This window comes from Stigmatopora argus, chromosome 15, assembly GCF_051989625.1.
Source record: "Stigmatopora argus isolate UIUO_Sarg chromosome 15, RoL_Sarg_1.0, whole genome shotgun sequence".
NCBI classification, from domain to species: domain Eukaryota; kingdom Metazoa; phylum Chordata; class Actinopteri; order Syngnathiformes; family Syngnathidae; genus Stigmatopora; species Stigmatopora argus.
The window spans coordinates 7,009,787-7,027,394 of NC_135401.1; the positions used below are offsets into that span (position 1 = coordinate 7,009,787).

Here is a 17,608-nt window from a genome sequence, read left to right on the forward strand (position 1 = left end):
TTCCCAAAGGCTGTTTCGGTTAGCAATATGAAATTTGGTAGGCAAGCCCATGATGACTCAAACCCTAAAAAGCACAGGAAGGATAATATTGAGTTTTAGATGATTCACATTACTATTGATGTTTTTAAAAAAATATATAAAAAATCAGCCCCCGAATTTGACCCTACAAGGTAAAATATGGCACGCAAGCCAATTATGAATGTAGAAAAACTCAAGTCATTCCTGAAAAAACACCAGAAGGCAGCTATTTTAGTTTGAAGTGGTAATTTTGCGTTGAAAATTCAGCCCCTGAAGTGTGTTTCACTTAACAAATTGAATTTGGTATGGAAGTCTGTCATGACTCGACCCGCAAACATCTCATAAGAAGCCAGATATAAATAGGCTACCAAAGTGACCATTTCAGCATTATTTCCAGGGTCCTAGACATATGACCAACATGAAATCGGACAAATATTCATATTTGTTTGTTGTTTTTATTAGCTTTTTACTAAGCTACCATTCACAGCAACAGACATCCAAGCCATTTTGACCTACTGTTTCAGTCACGATGGATGGGAGATTGCGGAATGAGTCAACCCATTGCAATTGTAAAACAAAAAAACAAAAAAAGCAATACTATCCACAGGAAAGTGATTGTTTCCATCCCGCTACATGTGTGTATCATATACATGTGTATATATTTTTTTCAATTGTTTTTATGGTTTGGGAGTGAAATAACTTCAGTTGCTTTGTTTATGTCCTATTTAAGTAAATAGCGACAAAGATTCCTATATTTTATTAAGTAGTATACAGTAGTTGTGAATTTTAACATTTTTCTAGGTCCTCCTATCTCAATCCACAATCCCCTCATTAATTTTCTCTCAGCTATTTTCCTTGGGTTCTATCATTTTTCTTAATGTTTATTCATTTTCCCCAACGCTTCTGAGCGGGAGATAAGAACCCGAGAGTACTGAGCTAGGCCTGAGGGCTGCCGCATTTGAAATAGCAGTGAATACCTTTTTCTCATCACAACCGGCCGTTCGCTAAAAAAAACCGTCTGACCCTCATCTGTCAACAATGTTTGTCGTGTTCGTTGGGTGGAAAAAAAATCTCACTCGTGGCTCATGCAAGGGTTCTCAAAATGGCTGAAGGGCATGTGATGATGCACGGAGACTAACGTCTCCGACGCACTATGCCTAAATTTCACTGCACAATGCATAGCAACCTTCTCCGCCGCCTCACTTAGCTCCCGAAGCCCCGAAAAATTCCTTTTAGGAGCCAAATATTCAAATTTGTAAAGGCCAAAGTTTCAACTCTTTGTTTTACATTTGAAGAGAGCTGTGAGACAATGTTAATTTGATGCGACAAGGTGGAACAGTGGGAAGCAGATTGCTACATTCACTTGTTGTATGCCTCATATTTTCCACGTTAGTCAAGCTGCCAAATAGCATTTACACATGCGACTGGGTTAAGACCAGTACATTACCGTACTTTATATGTCTGAAGGCAGGTTATGTAAAGCAAAATGACCAAAAATGCCAATTTTTGTTTCAGTGAGGACTAAATTGTTCTTAAAAATTAATATTTCCATCAGAAATATGCAAATAAAGTAGTTTATACCATTTTTGCCATATTATCAAAGGTTGGGCTTGTGTTTATGTTTGGCGATGTTGATTTGTTTTGAGTAGATCTCTTAAATGCTGATTATTTAGGGGTGTAATTTTTAAAAATAAATTGTCCCAAATTGATGTTTGGTTAAAAAGTTTTGATTGTGTCGAAGAGATTTTCATTGAATGCACAAATGTCTTTCAGATTCACTCCATTTTCTTCAATGTCCAAAAAATGCATGAAGCAAAGTGATTGGCCAATTAAATGCTTTGTAATGATGCTGCAGTGTCATGGCCACATCACTCTTTATCCTAAATGATGTAAGTGAACTCATCTTTTATAGGCTGACAAGGAACAAAAGGTTCAATATATTGTAGCTTTTAAAATAAAACAAAAACAAAAGCTTTCAGGAGTTACCTGTCTGAGAGGAGCCATGCCATTTTGCACCTTTGAGGTATGTCACACAAAAACACACACATAGTATGAATTATGAGGATTAAAGTCCCTCTTTTCATGACAAATCCTTAATGCATTGTTCAATTTAAAAAAAACACTCTTGCCACAGTAGATAGCCAATAAACAATCAAACAAAAAAAACTTAATTTTTAACTGCATAATTGTCAAAGTCTACACACCCCAGCTTCTCCTAACCACTCAACTGTTTCAGCTTTTCTTTTTCAGGTTTGGTTGAAGAAAAGAGAGGCTATGGGTGTGCACACATTCTGATCAGCGTGAAATGGCCTATCACTTTTAAATGAATGCTAACGGATTAATTCAATTTATATCTCCAACAAAAGCATTGAGGAAAATTCACAAGTGACCTAGATAGAAGTCTAATACACTCTAGCTCCCTCTGCTGTCTATTTAACATTGGTGCAACATATCCCCCTCTCTCTAGTACAGTAGAACTGTAACAATAAGAAAAAAAATGAAAAGCTTTGTATCTAGAAATGAACCCAGGGGAAATATATCATTGCGGATGTTTGTGCCAATGACAAGCGTATTAGATGTCTTATTCGCTAGAGGGCGACAAATCCTATGTTGACTAAATTTCTCCTCCCTTGTTTGCTTTCTTAACAGCTCCAGTTGATCCAAAAAAGAAGCTTCATTTGGATGAACACAACAGGAGCAGCGGCATTATAAGAAACGCCTTGATATTCCAAGAGTCTCCACCGTCAGGACGACCCCCCTCCCCCCATTTTTTTTCTTCAATCTCCTCCCCCTCTTCTTCTCCCATCTCCATTTCACATCCCCTCCCTCCCTCCTAACGACATTACAACCTGCCCCCAAACCGACGCCCATGCTCGGAGCTCCGCCGAGTGCGTCGAGGCTCTGAGCCGCGGGCGTGTCGCCACCACAGTCGGCTTGAGAAACGCGCCCGCACCGGGACAAGCAGCATCACCTCCGAGCGGAAGGAGGGAGGGAGAGAGAGAGAGAGGAGGAGGAGGAGGGCGGCTCGGAAGAAGGAGTGTTAAGGAAGGAGAGGGAGAATTAAACACCACGCGTGTTTTCTTTTCTTTTTCTTTTTTTGGGGGGGTTTGGGGGGGCGGCCGTGAGTGGAAAGGAGAGAAGTGATCGACCGCCGCGGCCGAGTAAGTCGTCTATTTTGCTTATTTTTTGCTTTGTGGTGCAAAGAGAGAAAATGAAAGGAATATGGGGAAAAATACATATTTTCATATTTCTCGCCTTTCCCTCGATTGTCTTTCAATTTTGCATCCGACAGGTGTAACCTGACATGTTTACGCCAGTGCTTCATCATGTCATATCGATCTGTTGTGCTGCTTAAGGAAGATAAGAGCGAGAGAGAGAGTATGTGGGTGTGCGTCTTTATGTGTCAGCATCAGCACCGCCATCATCGTCATCATCCCTCCCTTATTTTTGATTTGGAGTTTAATCCTGTCACGATGCTGACTGGCTTTCACTAGCATGTGTATGTGATGTGAGCAGTCCGCTGCTCCAACATGGCGCGCGGCAATGGCCATGACATAGCCCTGTCTGGAATCCGTGTGTGTGTGTGCACGTGTGTGTGTGTCCATGGCTGCTGTGCTCGCGTTGGTGCGTACAGTAAAAACACCAGAATGCTTACAGTTTCGATTAAAGCGATAGCGTTGGATAGCATCCCTCAAAATGGATATACATACAAGAGGCCGGTTTTGCAAAAGCTACAGTAATTGGAATGCTAGGTGATTTGAGCATTCAGGCCCAGCCCATTTCAAGCATTTGGACTCGCATCTTTTAAGGTTCACAGAAAATTGTGTTAAAATTGTGATTAGCACACTATGTCATGTCTCAGTACTCAGCAGGAGGGCCTTTCTTATTTATTTATTTTTAATTTGTTAATTTGAAGGCAAAAAACAAAAAGGATTTTGTGTAAAGATGTATTTTCTGGTGCGATTGGCTGCCCACCAATTCAGAGGGTCCCCGCCTGATGCCCAAAGTCGGCTGGGATGGGCGCCGGCACCCCCCAATGGGGATAAACAGCACAGAGATTTAATGAATTTTCTGTACAGCTGTGACTTTGACTGCATTTTGGCATATCTATGTGCATGCCATTTTGCTTCTGGTGGTAGTTTGCTTTATAAGATTGGTGTTGCTTTGTAGCACTCAGCAGGTGGGATAAAAAGCTTGTTTTTGTGCATTGTCTTTGCGCACATTTTTTGTTTGATGTCCAAATCTTGTGAGGTGTGAGCGTTAACACAAACACTCAGCAATGGTCAAACTGTTTCACAAATTCATAATCGCAGTTTATTAAATTTAACAGTCAGAAGAAGGTTGTTGAGCTCAGTGGCAGAAAATTAGTGAGGGTGGGGTGCCAATGTTTGATCTTAGTTTCAGTTTTAGGAGTGGTAATGGGCCCATATTACTGTGTGGTCAAGCTAAAATCGTTTGTGATTTGTTTTAAGTTGCGATAAAGGCGGTGATGTCTCCTCCCATGCAGCTCGTGTCTGCTTTGCGTCTCGTCAGCAATTCTCATTGGGTCTGACCGGCACTCAATCGCCAGCCAACTTTTGTGCGTGCGTGTGACACAATGAGCTGGTGAGCTCTGGCATGCATCTGTTTCCACTAGTTGACTTTGTAGTTATGGCTTCCAAGAGTCAAGCAGACTATTGACTTTTTAATATTTGTGTACAAATAGTCACCTGCCTGACAAAAAAGTGTGAAAGTGAGCTGCCTAATTCCCAAAATGTGTCTCTTAGGTGGACTTTCTGAATGAAGTGATTTTGTGATGTCACCGTTGTAGTTAACTTGTTGTAGTTGTGTATTTAGTGTAACAATTTGTAGTCATAACAAAATTAACTCACTGTAAAATTGTTTCTAAATGTAAACAAAACAAAAATGGACTATAGCTGTATCAGAACATCTGCTGATAAGTACAAAACACCACTTCAGGCTGCTGTGACCAAGTACAACAGCTATTTTTAGCCTGCCCATCATTAGAGGGCATTGGCTATCTCCTCGACCCATTGTGATATATATTCATATTAAAATGACCCTCATTGTCATTAAGAAACCATGAAGGCTGTTACTAGCTTTTCGGTCTGTTATAGAGAAGGAAATAGAAGCTGGTAGTCCCGTCATTTTTTTCATAGGACATGCCATTTACTGAAAAATGCACAAATGATATGTATATTTGTACCTATTTTCATATTTTTTTGCTCAGAGCCAGCCTTGGCTGATAGCCAACTAGCATGATGGCAAACAGCAGCATAATGGAAGAAATCCGGAAGCTGTCTAGGGAAAGCTATTATACTACTGCTATTGACGGTGATATATGTCCAATTCATTTGAATTGGGAGGAGCAGGCAAATGATCAGAAATGATCATTTTTGTAAGTGCATCTTAAGGGGAACAGTATCCAGCTGTGAGATATGATTAAATAATGCAACACGGCCCTCCTTCCTTCTTGCAAGGTGCTTCTATTCGTTTATTTTTCTGCCATTTTGTCACATTGCACATTACCACTCCGCTTTCCACAATTGCTTGGTCATGACAGTTAAGGAGTGAGCCACCATCACCAGATATTGGTTCTCTCCTGGATACTACCGTTTGATATTCTCCAGTCAATCCCCCCTCCCCACCCCACCTCACATTCACTCATGATCACCAGTGGCCACTGTCAAAAGGCCCATTGATACAAAGCCAAGGGGGGATTTTGAACTGAACGTAACCCGAGTTGAGCACACAAAAACATTCACGATTCCCAGTGAAAGGCGCAACAACATAAACAATTACCGGGCCTCAAGAGAGCCTCTTTTTGAGATGGTGCCAAAAGAAGGCACCTATACTTTAATGCTTCCTGTCTTAATGTCGGAGGGGCTTGTCTTGGTAATGCATTGGGCTTCTTCATATTGCTGATTGGCTAAAAAAATTAAGTACTACTTGTTTTAGTTGCACTTTGGGGATAGGTGTCAGTTTCTGTCCTGGAAAGACCATTAATGAAGGTAGAACAAATACATGCAAAAAAACTTTTGGATTAATTCATCTGCTGCTACGTTTATGATCATTTATTCGTATGCTTGTTGAAAATTGTTTTGAAATTGCATTAGTTTGTACCTGTACATCTCATATCAAAATATTAAGGGATTTATTTGTAAATCTGCAGGTAAAAAGGTTTTTGCGGTTACATTTATTCACAGTTTATGACAAGACATGTCGTTGTCTGTAATTCAATGTGTGATGAGCCACTTGAAGTTATTTCATGTGACCTTGCATTACTTTTAAAAACTTGATGAATTGTAATGAAAATGCCAGAAATGCCTTTTTTCAGCTACTTTAGTTGGTAGGTCCTGTTTGAGATAATATTCAGATAATTGTGGTCCGGACTAAAATGTGATTTGACCTAAGGTGACATACACTTTTAATGTTGCCTGTATTATGTCAAAAGGCTACTGACATGACTTCACTACATTGTGTACAAGTACTACAGACATTATTCATGTCTGTCCATCTCTGAGGGGGCCTCCTCTGACCCCTTCAATAGCTAACATTAGACCTCGCGGGCTTCCTCGAGTTTTGCTTAAGACAGTCGGATGCAGTGGCCTGCATTTTTGATGGACCCGTGGCAACAATGCGAATATCCGTGCTAGCAGCGTATTGTTCTCTTCATTTGTCGGGGCTGGAAGGAAGGAAGTCGTGGAAGTCTGGAGCAGAGATTCGAGAGCTAAGTGCTCGTCCTGCAATGGGGGATGGAGATGAGTTTCCTTTCTCTTTAACTGTAGAATGAGGGTCAAGAGGCATTTCACTCTCATCATTCATTGCATGGAGTGGAAATGGTTTGATTTTTCCCCTGCCAGACACTTCTATGTGTAAATGTTGGGTAATCCATTCATTGCTTGCCAATTTTTGCTGCCCTGTAAAGCGGTAGGAGACAAAGTATGAGTTTGGAATCCGATCCACTGAGTTTTGTCAACTCACGGGTGTCAAAGTCAAGTCCCGGGGTCAAATGCAGACCATGTCATTTTGTACGGCCCACTTTTTTATTTAACTTTTCTAAGTAAAAAAATGTTTTATCATCCATCTGAAGGAATTCAATACTGCGATTTGAGCCCTGACAGAGATTGTCATTGAGAGTTTGACAGCACTCTCATGAACAGGTTTCCAATTAAAAAGTCAAATAGGCTCTTGTCGTTTTTGCCATTTTGTAATGCGTCACAAGTGATTGTTCCACTTGATTGAATTTAATTGTGTCCTTTATTGGTTTGTTTTTCCGATGGGAAGAAAAAAAAGCGTCGTAAATGGTTGCTGCAGTATTTCACAGCCTGGGCGCGAAAGTGTTTACTCGCTGCCCCAGCGTGTAGGTGGATCACAGGCTGCTAATCCATGTGGTGTACCTGTTAAATATAAATTTTCCGTTCTTTCTTAACCAGACAGCAAAGAATAAATAACCACACTGTTGGGTCCTAAATTAGTGATAGGCAACTTACATCGTGACCAAATTTTGAATATTAGACTCAAATGTAAAGCTCACAATTGAAAATCACGTAAAAAGTGCCAAAATAACTTCTCTTTGTTGCTTTTATTTTTAATATTTTATAATGTATTCACATTTGCTCTAGATTTTAGGTTTTCGTATATCAGTCTTGTGCACAGTCAAGAGCAAAGGCAGATGAATGGTGCTTTTAGCAGTGTGCTGGTGGGGCTCTATGTTGGCCCTTAATGTGTTTCTTCCTGGAAATGCTACAAGTGCATCGGCTGCCCCCATCAGGGGAATTGGCCCAGTCATTAGTCAGCTCTCCTGCAATGCACCTGCCTTGACAAAATATAGCTTTGCTTGTTCAGGGCCATTTCCTAAGATGTTGTTGGTCAGTGTTTATCTTAACTTAATCTGTTGAATATTCTCAACGTCCTTAAATTGCTGGACTGTTTCCAGGATTCAATGTTTTTTTCCCAAGCCACACCCAGAAAATCTAATCAGTCTCCTCACCACTGTTTTTATGTAAACAAATTAGATGCAATATATATCTTCTGTGCTAAAATGAACAAATAGTGAATTATAACGTTTCACTGACGAATAATCACTGCTAACCCTCCTTGACAAAATTGCTTGGATGGTTATCACCGCTAATAGCAGCCAAGGAATTAATAATATCATTGCGTTCAAATAACGACCTATATTTTGCACTGAGTAAGTTTCTTTTTGTGACAATTTTGTTTGTATTCGTGAAAAGAGACTTTTATTATGTCAAATATGTGCTTTGGGCAATAAAGGTCAGGAAAAATTGATCTAAATTGCTTTTCCCGCACTAGGAGCCTTTAAGTAATGCAGAGGGAGTGCGCACTGTTGCAAGGGCGGCGTTCGATCAGATGATTGTGGTCGTGTCCATGTGACACGTGGCGATGTGGTTCGTTGGCAGGCAGCAGAAGGCAGTCTTGTGTCTCTGCGACTGTTTTGATGTAAAATTGGAGGGAAGCTCCCCATAACACAACATTAAGTAGCGACTAGCATGTTATCTTTTTGGTGAGCAACAAACATTGAATGAACTACCCCTCATCGCCAATGGAAGTGAATGTTTGTGTTATTGTGTGCTAATGAGCCAGTTGTGGTTATGACCCTTATTTTTATTTTTTTACTTTTGCACTTGCCTGAATTGGTTATTCCCTAAAATTAAAAAAGACCAAAATATGTTAATCATTGTTAAATAACTCAAGGATGTCCGCAGACTGTTTTGATCGCCAGGAAAGGCGATGAAATCAGCAGAAAGTCCCACAATCGGGCAATCGTGGATTCCTTCAAAGGGGATAATTACCACTTTACCTAAAACAAAAGATTTTATCTGGTACTCCACTTTATTTAACACTTTACCTAAAACAAAAGAATTTAACTGGCACTGTGTTTGCTTCATTGACGAAGATAGGTATCTATCATTGTCAACGGCAACTAATGTGATAGAAAAAGTTCTATGTTTAAATTATGAATTCAACTTGCTCTTACAGCGCTTGTCTGGAACAGATTCGAAACAGAGCAGGAATCACCTGCTGACACATTAGAATATACCTCCTTGGGCTCTCATTCGCTGGAAGGAGTCCAAAGCAAAGCCAAGGAATGAGTATTGGACTTGTTGGCACTTTGTTTGTCGTGGGCGTCCGACGAGCCAGTGTCAAGGTCGCTGATTATTTGTGTGTCTCACTCTGACGCTCTCTTGTTCTCCCCCTCTAGGATGGAAGAGGTGACGCAAGAGGAGAGGCTCCTGGTTATTGCGGTGAGTAGTAAGTCGTAACTCTTGCTAATGATGAACCCAAACCCTTTTACATGCTGTCTCCTTCACCATTGGGGGACATCAAATACTAATGCACTCCTGCACCCTCGTGGTATTTCTTTAATTACTTACACTATGCACACACTGGATATCTGTAACTGTAATGACAATAAAAGCATTGAATTCAATTCAATGTTCAGAGCTCTCTATTGAGGAATAATTAACATTTTGTCATACATTTGTATTAAATGCTAAGTCACATTGTGATGTGATGGATGCAACTTTTTGCTCTATGTTTCGAATGCCTTACCATTTTACTTAACTGCTGCCAAAATACCTTGAAAATGATTTTTTTTTTTTTTAATTAGTTTTATCTTTTATTCTCGGTATGATTTAATGAACAGAATCTGCATGGAAATAATACTGTATGTTAATATGAAAACACTTACTAATATGATTGTAGGAGAAAAGGAAGAAGCAGACAGAGATTGAGAACAAGAGGAGACAGCTAGACGATGATAGACGACAACTGCAACATCTCAAGGTACACTGACACTAAAATAAAACATATTTCATTGTTTGTAATACAAAAAAAACCCAGAATAATTAACTTTGACCTGTTTTAAATGGCGTCTTAAGCCAACAGGAAAAGAAAGGTACAATGTAAACCGATGAAATTCAATTTGGTTGACTTCCCTGTATAACAACTGGCATGTCAACGCCACACCATTTTCCATATTTGCTGATTTGCAACAAGAACTGAATCTAAAAATTAGGATGTACAGTGGTACCTCGTCATACGACCGTTCGTCATACGGAATGCTCGTCTTACGGGGGAAATTTCGATCGAATAATTCGCCCGTGATGCGGTCAAAATTTCGTTATGCGACCAAGCCAGGTGGCCATGGCATTTTTTTTTGCATATCTTTCGTGTACGTATAACAATATTTACGAGCACCGGATGAGCTATTCAGACCAGGAAACGCACAACGCCCATGCGCGGGGAAAAGAGGGCTTTCTGGGTAATGAAGTATACTCGTGCTCGCAACAGCATCCCCGGGGATGCGAACACAGATGCTACAAGCTAAAAGGAGCCGCTAGCCAGCGCCCCTGTAAGCTCCCATGAGAAATCCGACTCGGATCGCTGCCGCCTGTGCGACGAGGAAACAGAGTCGTCTGAACACTTATGGCTCCGCTGTCCGGCCTTAATGACCGAACGCTACCATCGCGGCTTGGGCAACTCCCTGGATGAACTTATCCGTGTTCCAGTGGCAGCCCTAGCGCTGCTGAGGGTAATCCTCAGGCGCCTGAGGTGAAAAAGAAGAAGAAGAAGAAGAAGATGAGCAGCGGGGCGATCGCTGATAAGACTGCTTGCTGCTCGTTGGCAAGTGGTCGTGCGTTCTCCGATTGTGAGGACATTTGTGTGCATCATTTTCGGAATATTTTGAAGAGAATAGTACGACAGCAAACAGCCCATGGATAGCGAACGTGAGGGTGGAGTGTTTGTTCTGTTTACGAGTGCGTCATGTTGAAAACAAACCGAACCCCCCGCCCCTTTTGTGCGTCTCTCTCCCCTCGGCGAAATCCGCCCAATTTTAGTTAGATTAAACACTTTATTTCTATTAAACCACTCGTTATTTATTACTTTGTCAATATATGGCGAATTATAAGAAATAAAACATTTTTTTCAATCCAATATCCTGTTTTTGGTGTTTTTTTCAGAGAGTTGGAACGAATTAATTTGTTTCCCATTCATTTCAATGGGAAACGTTACCTCGAGTTACGAGAAACTTGTCATACGAGCTCAGTCCCGGAACGGATTAAGATCGTATGTCGAGGTACCACTGTATTAAGTAATAAATTGGTCAAACGATTGTTCCAACAACAAAAGAACATAGTAATCAGTATATGTATTCTGTAGCGAATCTCTAACTGAACTTACAAATCCCACCCACAAGAATTAGTACATTCCAACAACAGCTCCCTTTATTTATTTTGACAGTCCTTTCTCCATTGCGGCTCTCTTTCACTGGGAAAAAAAAAGGAATAAAAGTCGTGCCGAGCTCTGAACCTTTAAAACGCCTAAATCCAAGTTGATGATAAGCAAACGCTGCCAGCTCACTGCAGGCCTCCCAAGCTACGGCGCCCTCTGTGAGATTCCTCTTTTCACCCTCGGCCTCAGCAATTCCTTCTACCCGCATGCGATCCTCCCTGACTGTTTTTACGGAATGTTCCAAATGAATGGCAGATAACACCAGGAACTCTCCCTCATGCCGTTTAAACACACAAACACGATGTGTAGTCTTCTCGCACTTGTCGTGTCAAAGGGCAAGGTTTTTGTCAGTGCCTGCTCCAACGATATCAGGAGTGCTGGCCAAGCTTGCCGATAAGCAGAGTTGGCCAAAGTACTAGTGCTCTTTACTTAACCTTTTATAGAGCAGTCAATTTTACTCCAATGACGGCACTCAGACGTTCAATACATTTTGCCACTCTTACTCTACTTTTCAAAGGAAACAATTACAAAGGACAAGGATAATAATGTAGTTTATCCACCTTTTTTTTCAGTATTTTTGCCACCTTTTTCTTAGATCTTTGCACTGCTCAACACTGAGGACAATGATCCTTTACTGGAACATAACGTAGTCAGTATGCAACTTTTAACAGTGCAATTTTTTTCTAAATGATAGCCATTAATGTCTAAAATTTCAGCAACAAAATACTCCATGTGAAAAAGTTCACATTTTGAGACAGTGTATTATTTAGTAATGTGTTGCCTGTTATACTTTCTTAAAGGTTTACTCTAAGTTGTATTCTAATCAGCAGAGTAAATTGATGGGTATTTTTTGTTGTTTGTTTGCTTTATTCTTTTTTATGTTTCGGTTAAAGTACCATTAAGCACTAAAACATTCATGCATCATGCGTCTTTCAGGCACTGTTAAGTTCAAAAGCTAAAATGTGTTACACCTTTACATACGTAACTATTTTAAGATACCTAAAAAATTTGGATTTTTTTTTTTACGCAACCTCCAAACTTCATTACAATTGCACATTGTGCTTTGCACTTCCCAGCATTAATGATAAGAGCGCAAAGATGGCGGTGAAAATGCCTGCCACAAGTTCATCTATTTTCAGAACTCCTCTTATCACGTGTGTTTGTGCGTGTGTCATTGTGTACCTCAGCGAGGGGACACACAAGCCTCAGACAATGCAGACGGCTTTGGCAGAGGAAACTATGCTTTGTCCCGTCTCCCAAAAAAAAAAACACCAAAAAAGTAGAAACTAAAACCTGTTAAACTCATTGTCCGTCATTGATGATGATGGATGTCGTTCCGTTTCCAGTGGGAGAGGTTGGCAGCAAACAATCGCTGCCAGCCCTTTATGTCAAAATAGATAGGTCACCCTCAATTACAGTGAACGTGTTAATAACTATGCATGGCAGTGAGTCTGCAAACTCTCCAGAGACGTGTGTGTGTGTGCGGCGCAGTTCCGCCTTTTGTCTGCTACGTTAGCAGCTTTTTCACCCCGTGGAACAATAGAGACATAACTTTACAACCCCTTGTTTGTGTAAGTACATTACATGATGTCATCCGCTGGTGGCTTTTTGGGTGTGGCAGAATTGAGACAGCAGAGAGAGGGCGAAAAGATTTAGATTCAGTGCAGATCTGGCGTAGGAAGTATTGAATTACAATGTGTGTGCGTGTACAACACCACTCCTGACTATGAAGGGCCATTTTTGGCATGAGTCAGGATTACTTCTTACAAACACACAAAACTAAAGCAATTTAGAATCAGAGTATTTTTCATTGTTTGTAAGAGCCTTTCACCTGTTCACTAGCACGTATGAGAACCTTTCCGTTGTCTTTTATGCTTTATGACTGGCGTTGTGTGTGTATGTGGGTGTGTGGGTGTGTGTGTACATTACTACACTTCCTACGAGTCGTTGAAAGAAAAGCACTTCCACAGATTAAAAATCTCCGGACAAGAAACTGCGGGGATCCACGCTGACATTTATAGCTTAGTTTAGTGCGCTACTCCTTCACAAAAAGTTCACAAACTACCTATTGCATGGAGAGAACAGGAAAGAGAGAAAGGGGAAAAGAAACAGGGGCTGTCAAAGTAATAATTGCTTCATGGCTAAGGAATTCACAAGTCTAGATTTTTCATCCCAAAGGGCTTGGAAAACGTTCCCAGCTGTTTTTGTGTATGGCCTCTAGAGGTCTATGCATGTCACTTCCTATTGGAACATCTGCAAAAAAATAACCTACATGGTTTATATTTTTAGTATCTCTTGGCCATGTTTCACTATTTGTTCGAGGGGCACAATTGCACAGCGAATTAAGATGACAACATGATAGCATTTAGGAATGGATGAAGGGGATGCAGATGTTTAATGAGGCCAACTTGTTTTTTTATCTTGTCACGGATGGCGATCTCTAATTGGTAGCACTAATTTGGAGATGTAATGATAACAACAGGTGGTAAACTGCTCCTGTTAAAGTCATACAAAGTTAGATGTGGGCATAGTGCGTGTTCCCACACTTTGTCTATAATAAACCGGATAAATATTAATATCAACTCTTGCTTATTCTGGTTATTGACTGACTAAAGTGGCCAAATGGTCTCATTTACCGATTCTATGCTCAAGAACATGATCACTGTCTTCACAGAGTTGAATATAAATAAGAATAACAAAAAGAGATGATTTCAGTAATTGGTGAATTTTGCCTTCAAAATTTAAAATCAGGATCTGAGAAAATGGCCAGAAAAAAACATTCATGTTTGCCTTAAAAAAGTCTTGAAACATTTCTTTGCGCCATTAATGGAAAACTGACGCCATCACACTGTCACTCTGGGTGTCGCATGTAGCAGCTCCGCAATATGGTGAAAGATCCTTTAGCAACTTTGAGATTTTTTGGGGGTAATTTTGTCTATGCTTGTGGTGGGTTTGATAACAAATGCAAACTCACGTAAAATTATAGTATCCAAAACTTGAAGTTACAGTTTCTGAGGTGAGAGTTTATTCATAAATTATGTGTTCATGTACTGTATTGGGCACCAATACCTGTCTTTGTGACCTTATTTCCCGCTCTTCTTAATATACTGTTAAAACCTTTACTGCTTAATATGTTTTTAAATATGGTGTAATAGAAATTGTATGATTAAAAATTGTTTCCTTTTGTCCCTGAAGTCTAAGGCACTGAGAGAGCGCTGGTTGTTGGATGGAGCTCCAGCCGAGGAGGAGACACAAAAGCGCCTGCAGGAGGAGGAGGTGAAGACCAAAATCCTGGAGCAGGTCATTTTTAGGTCAGTGTTGGAAAAAAGATGTTCTAAGATTTTTCTTGGTTTGAATTCAAGATCATTGTTTTGGATTATATAACAACTGATCCAGTTGCATTCGTAAAAACAAACTATACCATCAAGGTCATTTGGAGTTGAATTGCTAAACTGACTGAATGTGACCACAATAAATAAACATATTACCGCATAGTGGTTTAAAAAAATAGACACTTGTGTGTCTGTGACGTCTGTTTCTCGAGGCAGACTGGAGGAGGAGATTGAAGAACTGGAGACAGGTGTGCCAGCCAATAAGGGCATGGCCAAAGAAAATGGAGGTACGTTGGGTTGCCAAGGCGACACGCAATTGCAGCCGATACCATAGCAACTTTCCCATGTGGCCCCCAACACCGAGGTAGAGCGCTAATAAAGACTGGTGGAAGCGGCAAATAAATCACTTCTCTCCCACTTGGACATTGTCGTCAATCGCAATGAATGAGTGGAGTAAACGTAAAAATTTGTGTGCAAACGAGGACTGCCACTATTAATTGACTAATGGACGACTATAATTGCTCATCAAATGAATCGACAATCTATTACATTGTTTTACCTAAAAATAATCAAAATCCAACCCCCTTTTTCAGCTCAAAAGCAAATTTTTGATTAAGTTTAAAATGTCAATTTATTAGGTATTTTAATGTTTCAATTTGAAAATGGTAAATATTACTTCTATACTACCACTCTGACTGTCTGCCTCTAACCCCCAAGGAGAGAACGGTGTTTGCCAGACCCCCAAACGGGAGGTGGCTGGCATTGAGGCCAAGCTACTGGGCCCCAGTCCCGAGCAGGCCAGTGCCGACAACCCCGTCACCCTGGTCTTCATGGGCTACAAAACAGTGGAGGACGAGAAGGAAGGACGCCCGGTCACTGGGACCGACGGGGCGGACGGCAACGTGAAGGCCGAGTTCGTGATGATCGAGGACGGGGAGGCCAAGCTGGCTTCGGGGGACGCGGCCACGGCCGACCAGGCTCCGCCCAACGGGAGCATGGCTGAAAAAGAGAAGGTCGAAGAGGAGAAGGAGAAGAAACAGAGCTGCAAGTGCTGCGTGGTCATGTGAGCTGTGTGTGTGGCTGCAAGTGTATGTGCAGGCTTGTGCACCAATGCATGCCTGTTTGTGTATCTTAGTTTTGTGGGTGTGCCCAGAGTGTATGAATGACGCGTGTGTGCGTGTGTGTGTGTCTGTGTGTGTCTGTGTGTGTGTCTGTGTGTGTGTGCGCGTGTGGTTGGGTGCGCGCACGTATGTGTGCGTGTCAGGATTGTACAATGCCGATTTACCACCGAGAGCCAAAACAAAAATCTCCAGCTCCAACAAACAACAGCAGAAAATAACCACAGAGACTCCTAAGTACTCCGCCTACTTTATTTACTCTTGTATTTGACTTTTGATTTCTATTGATATTTTTCTATTTTTCTGTCTGTTGTATCGCGTCTTTGTTATTATTATGATTACGGGACTGTGTACTGTACTGTATGTTGTTCTTGTTGGAAAGGGAGGAAGTAGTTTGTTCGCTCTCCGCATTGTACAGTACAGCCCTCAACAAGGGAAAAAATTCCTGGAAATCTAAAAACAAAAACAAAAAAAGAAGTCATTCATAGTCCAAGCAAGACACAGATGCTTCAAAATATATATCTCTGTGTAGGCCTAGTTAACTATTTATCAGCCAATTTCATATTGCAATATTGTCCAAGATATTATTTTGAATAGTATTTTAATATATTGATATGAAACTATGTTTTATACAGTGTATTTATTTGTTATTTTGCGATTCTGTGTGTAATACATACATACATCGCCACCACCATTAACTTGCATGTAAGCTTTGTGTCATTAACCAACACCTTCTTTGACTAATTCAGGCACGATTTACGCTGCAGGTCCAAGTGGCCAATATCATGGATATTTTCCTTTGTTTAAATGGGTGCGTTTACATCAGAGGAAAACAGGAATCTGCTGACTTCCTGATAGACAAATTCCATGAGCAAGTAAGTTGGCTTTTTTTATAAAAACAATTCCCTGAACAAAAACAACGTATGCAAGGCATGAATAAAAAGTTGCCAGCCATTCATTTTGAGAGTAAAATAGACAAAAACTTAGCACCGATTTGGTGTTTTCTCACGTTTTTGTTTCTTTTAATCAAATTAGAGGCAACAGATGAAGCCAGCGACAGGTAATCTTTCTTAAATATCTTGTTGCTATTAAGCTATTTCCCCATTTGATTTTTTTTGCGTCAAATTCCCAATTTAGTGCCATTAATGGCAATTATTGTCCCATCCATTTTGACTTGGACTGCCAGCTCCTCCTAGCTATCAAGTGCATCAAAATGACATCACTGAAAATTCAATGTTACTATTTAGAGCAGTTGAAGAAATTTGCCTGACACAATTGTCTTTACTTGAAACATGCAGCATAAATCAATCCACCATAAACGCTTCCTGTCAGTGCTATATGTGATACATTTAAAAATATATATAAATATAGTATATATATGTACATGAAAGTCACACTTTTTTGTATTATTTCAACCGTTATGAACAAGTGAGTTGCACAGCTGTCGGGGAATGGAAGTCAGAGTGGTCTTTGGTCCCCGGGAGTAGACTTGTAGCACTGCATGAAGCCTTGCAACTGTTTGACCGTCTTGTCACTGTTCAGTCTCTTTTTGATGTGTGCGCTATCACCTACTCACGCAAATGTAGAAGCAAGCAAGGGTTCCATCGGGATTCGTCGGCCCGTAAATGAGAATAAGAGTCAGTCTTTGTGCAGCTCACGCTTAATGCTTTCTGTGTCTTTATGAACCAAATAAAAACTGTTGCTACTATAAAAATGCCTCAGTTGATTGGTTGATAACCTGTTACATTTTGAGAGTGTCTTTTTACAAATCCCTGTCTTTATCCATTGGTATTATTCTGCTGTCATGTTATTCATCTCTCATTGTAGTCACATTGAAGCAAAGTGCTAGTTATATATGCTTTGTTATATTCCTGGCTCTTA

At 40.5% G+C, this 17,608-nt stretch overlaps 1 protein-coding gene across 1 annotated transcript; it reads left to right on the forward strand.

Annotated features, from left to right (window-relative positions):
* Positions 1-2,714: 2,714 nt before the first annotated feature.
* Positions 2,715-17,443, forward strand: palm1b (paralemmin 1b). Its single transcript, XM_077621288.1, has 6 exons — positions 2,715-3,179; positions 9,245-9,287; positions 9,748-9,828; positions 14,473-14,588; positions 14,826-14,896; positions 15,327-17,443. The coding sequence occupies exons 2-6, from the start codon at positions 9,246-9,248 to the stop codon at positions 15,674-15,676; spliced, it is 660 nt and encodes a 219-aa protein (XP_077477414.1). The 5' UTR covers positions 2,715-3,179; position 9,245; the 3' UTR covers positions 15,677-17,443.
* The last annotated feature ends 165 nt before the right edge of the window (positions 17,444-17,608 follow it).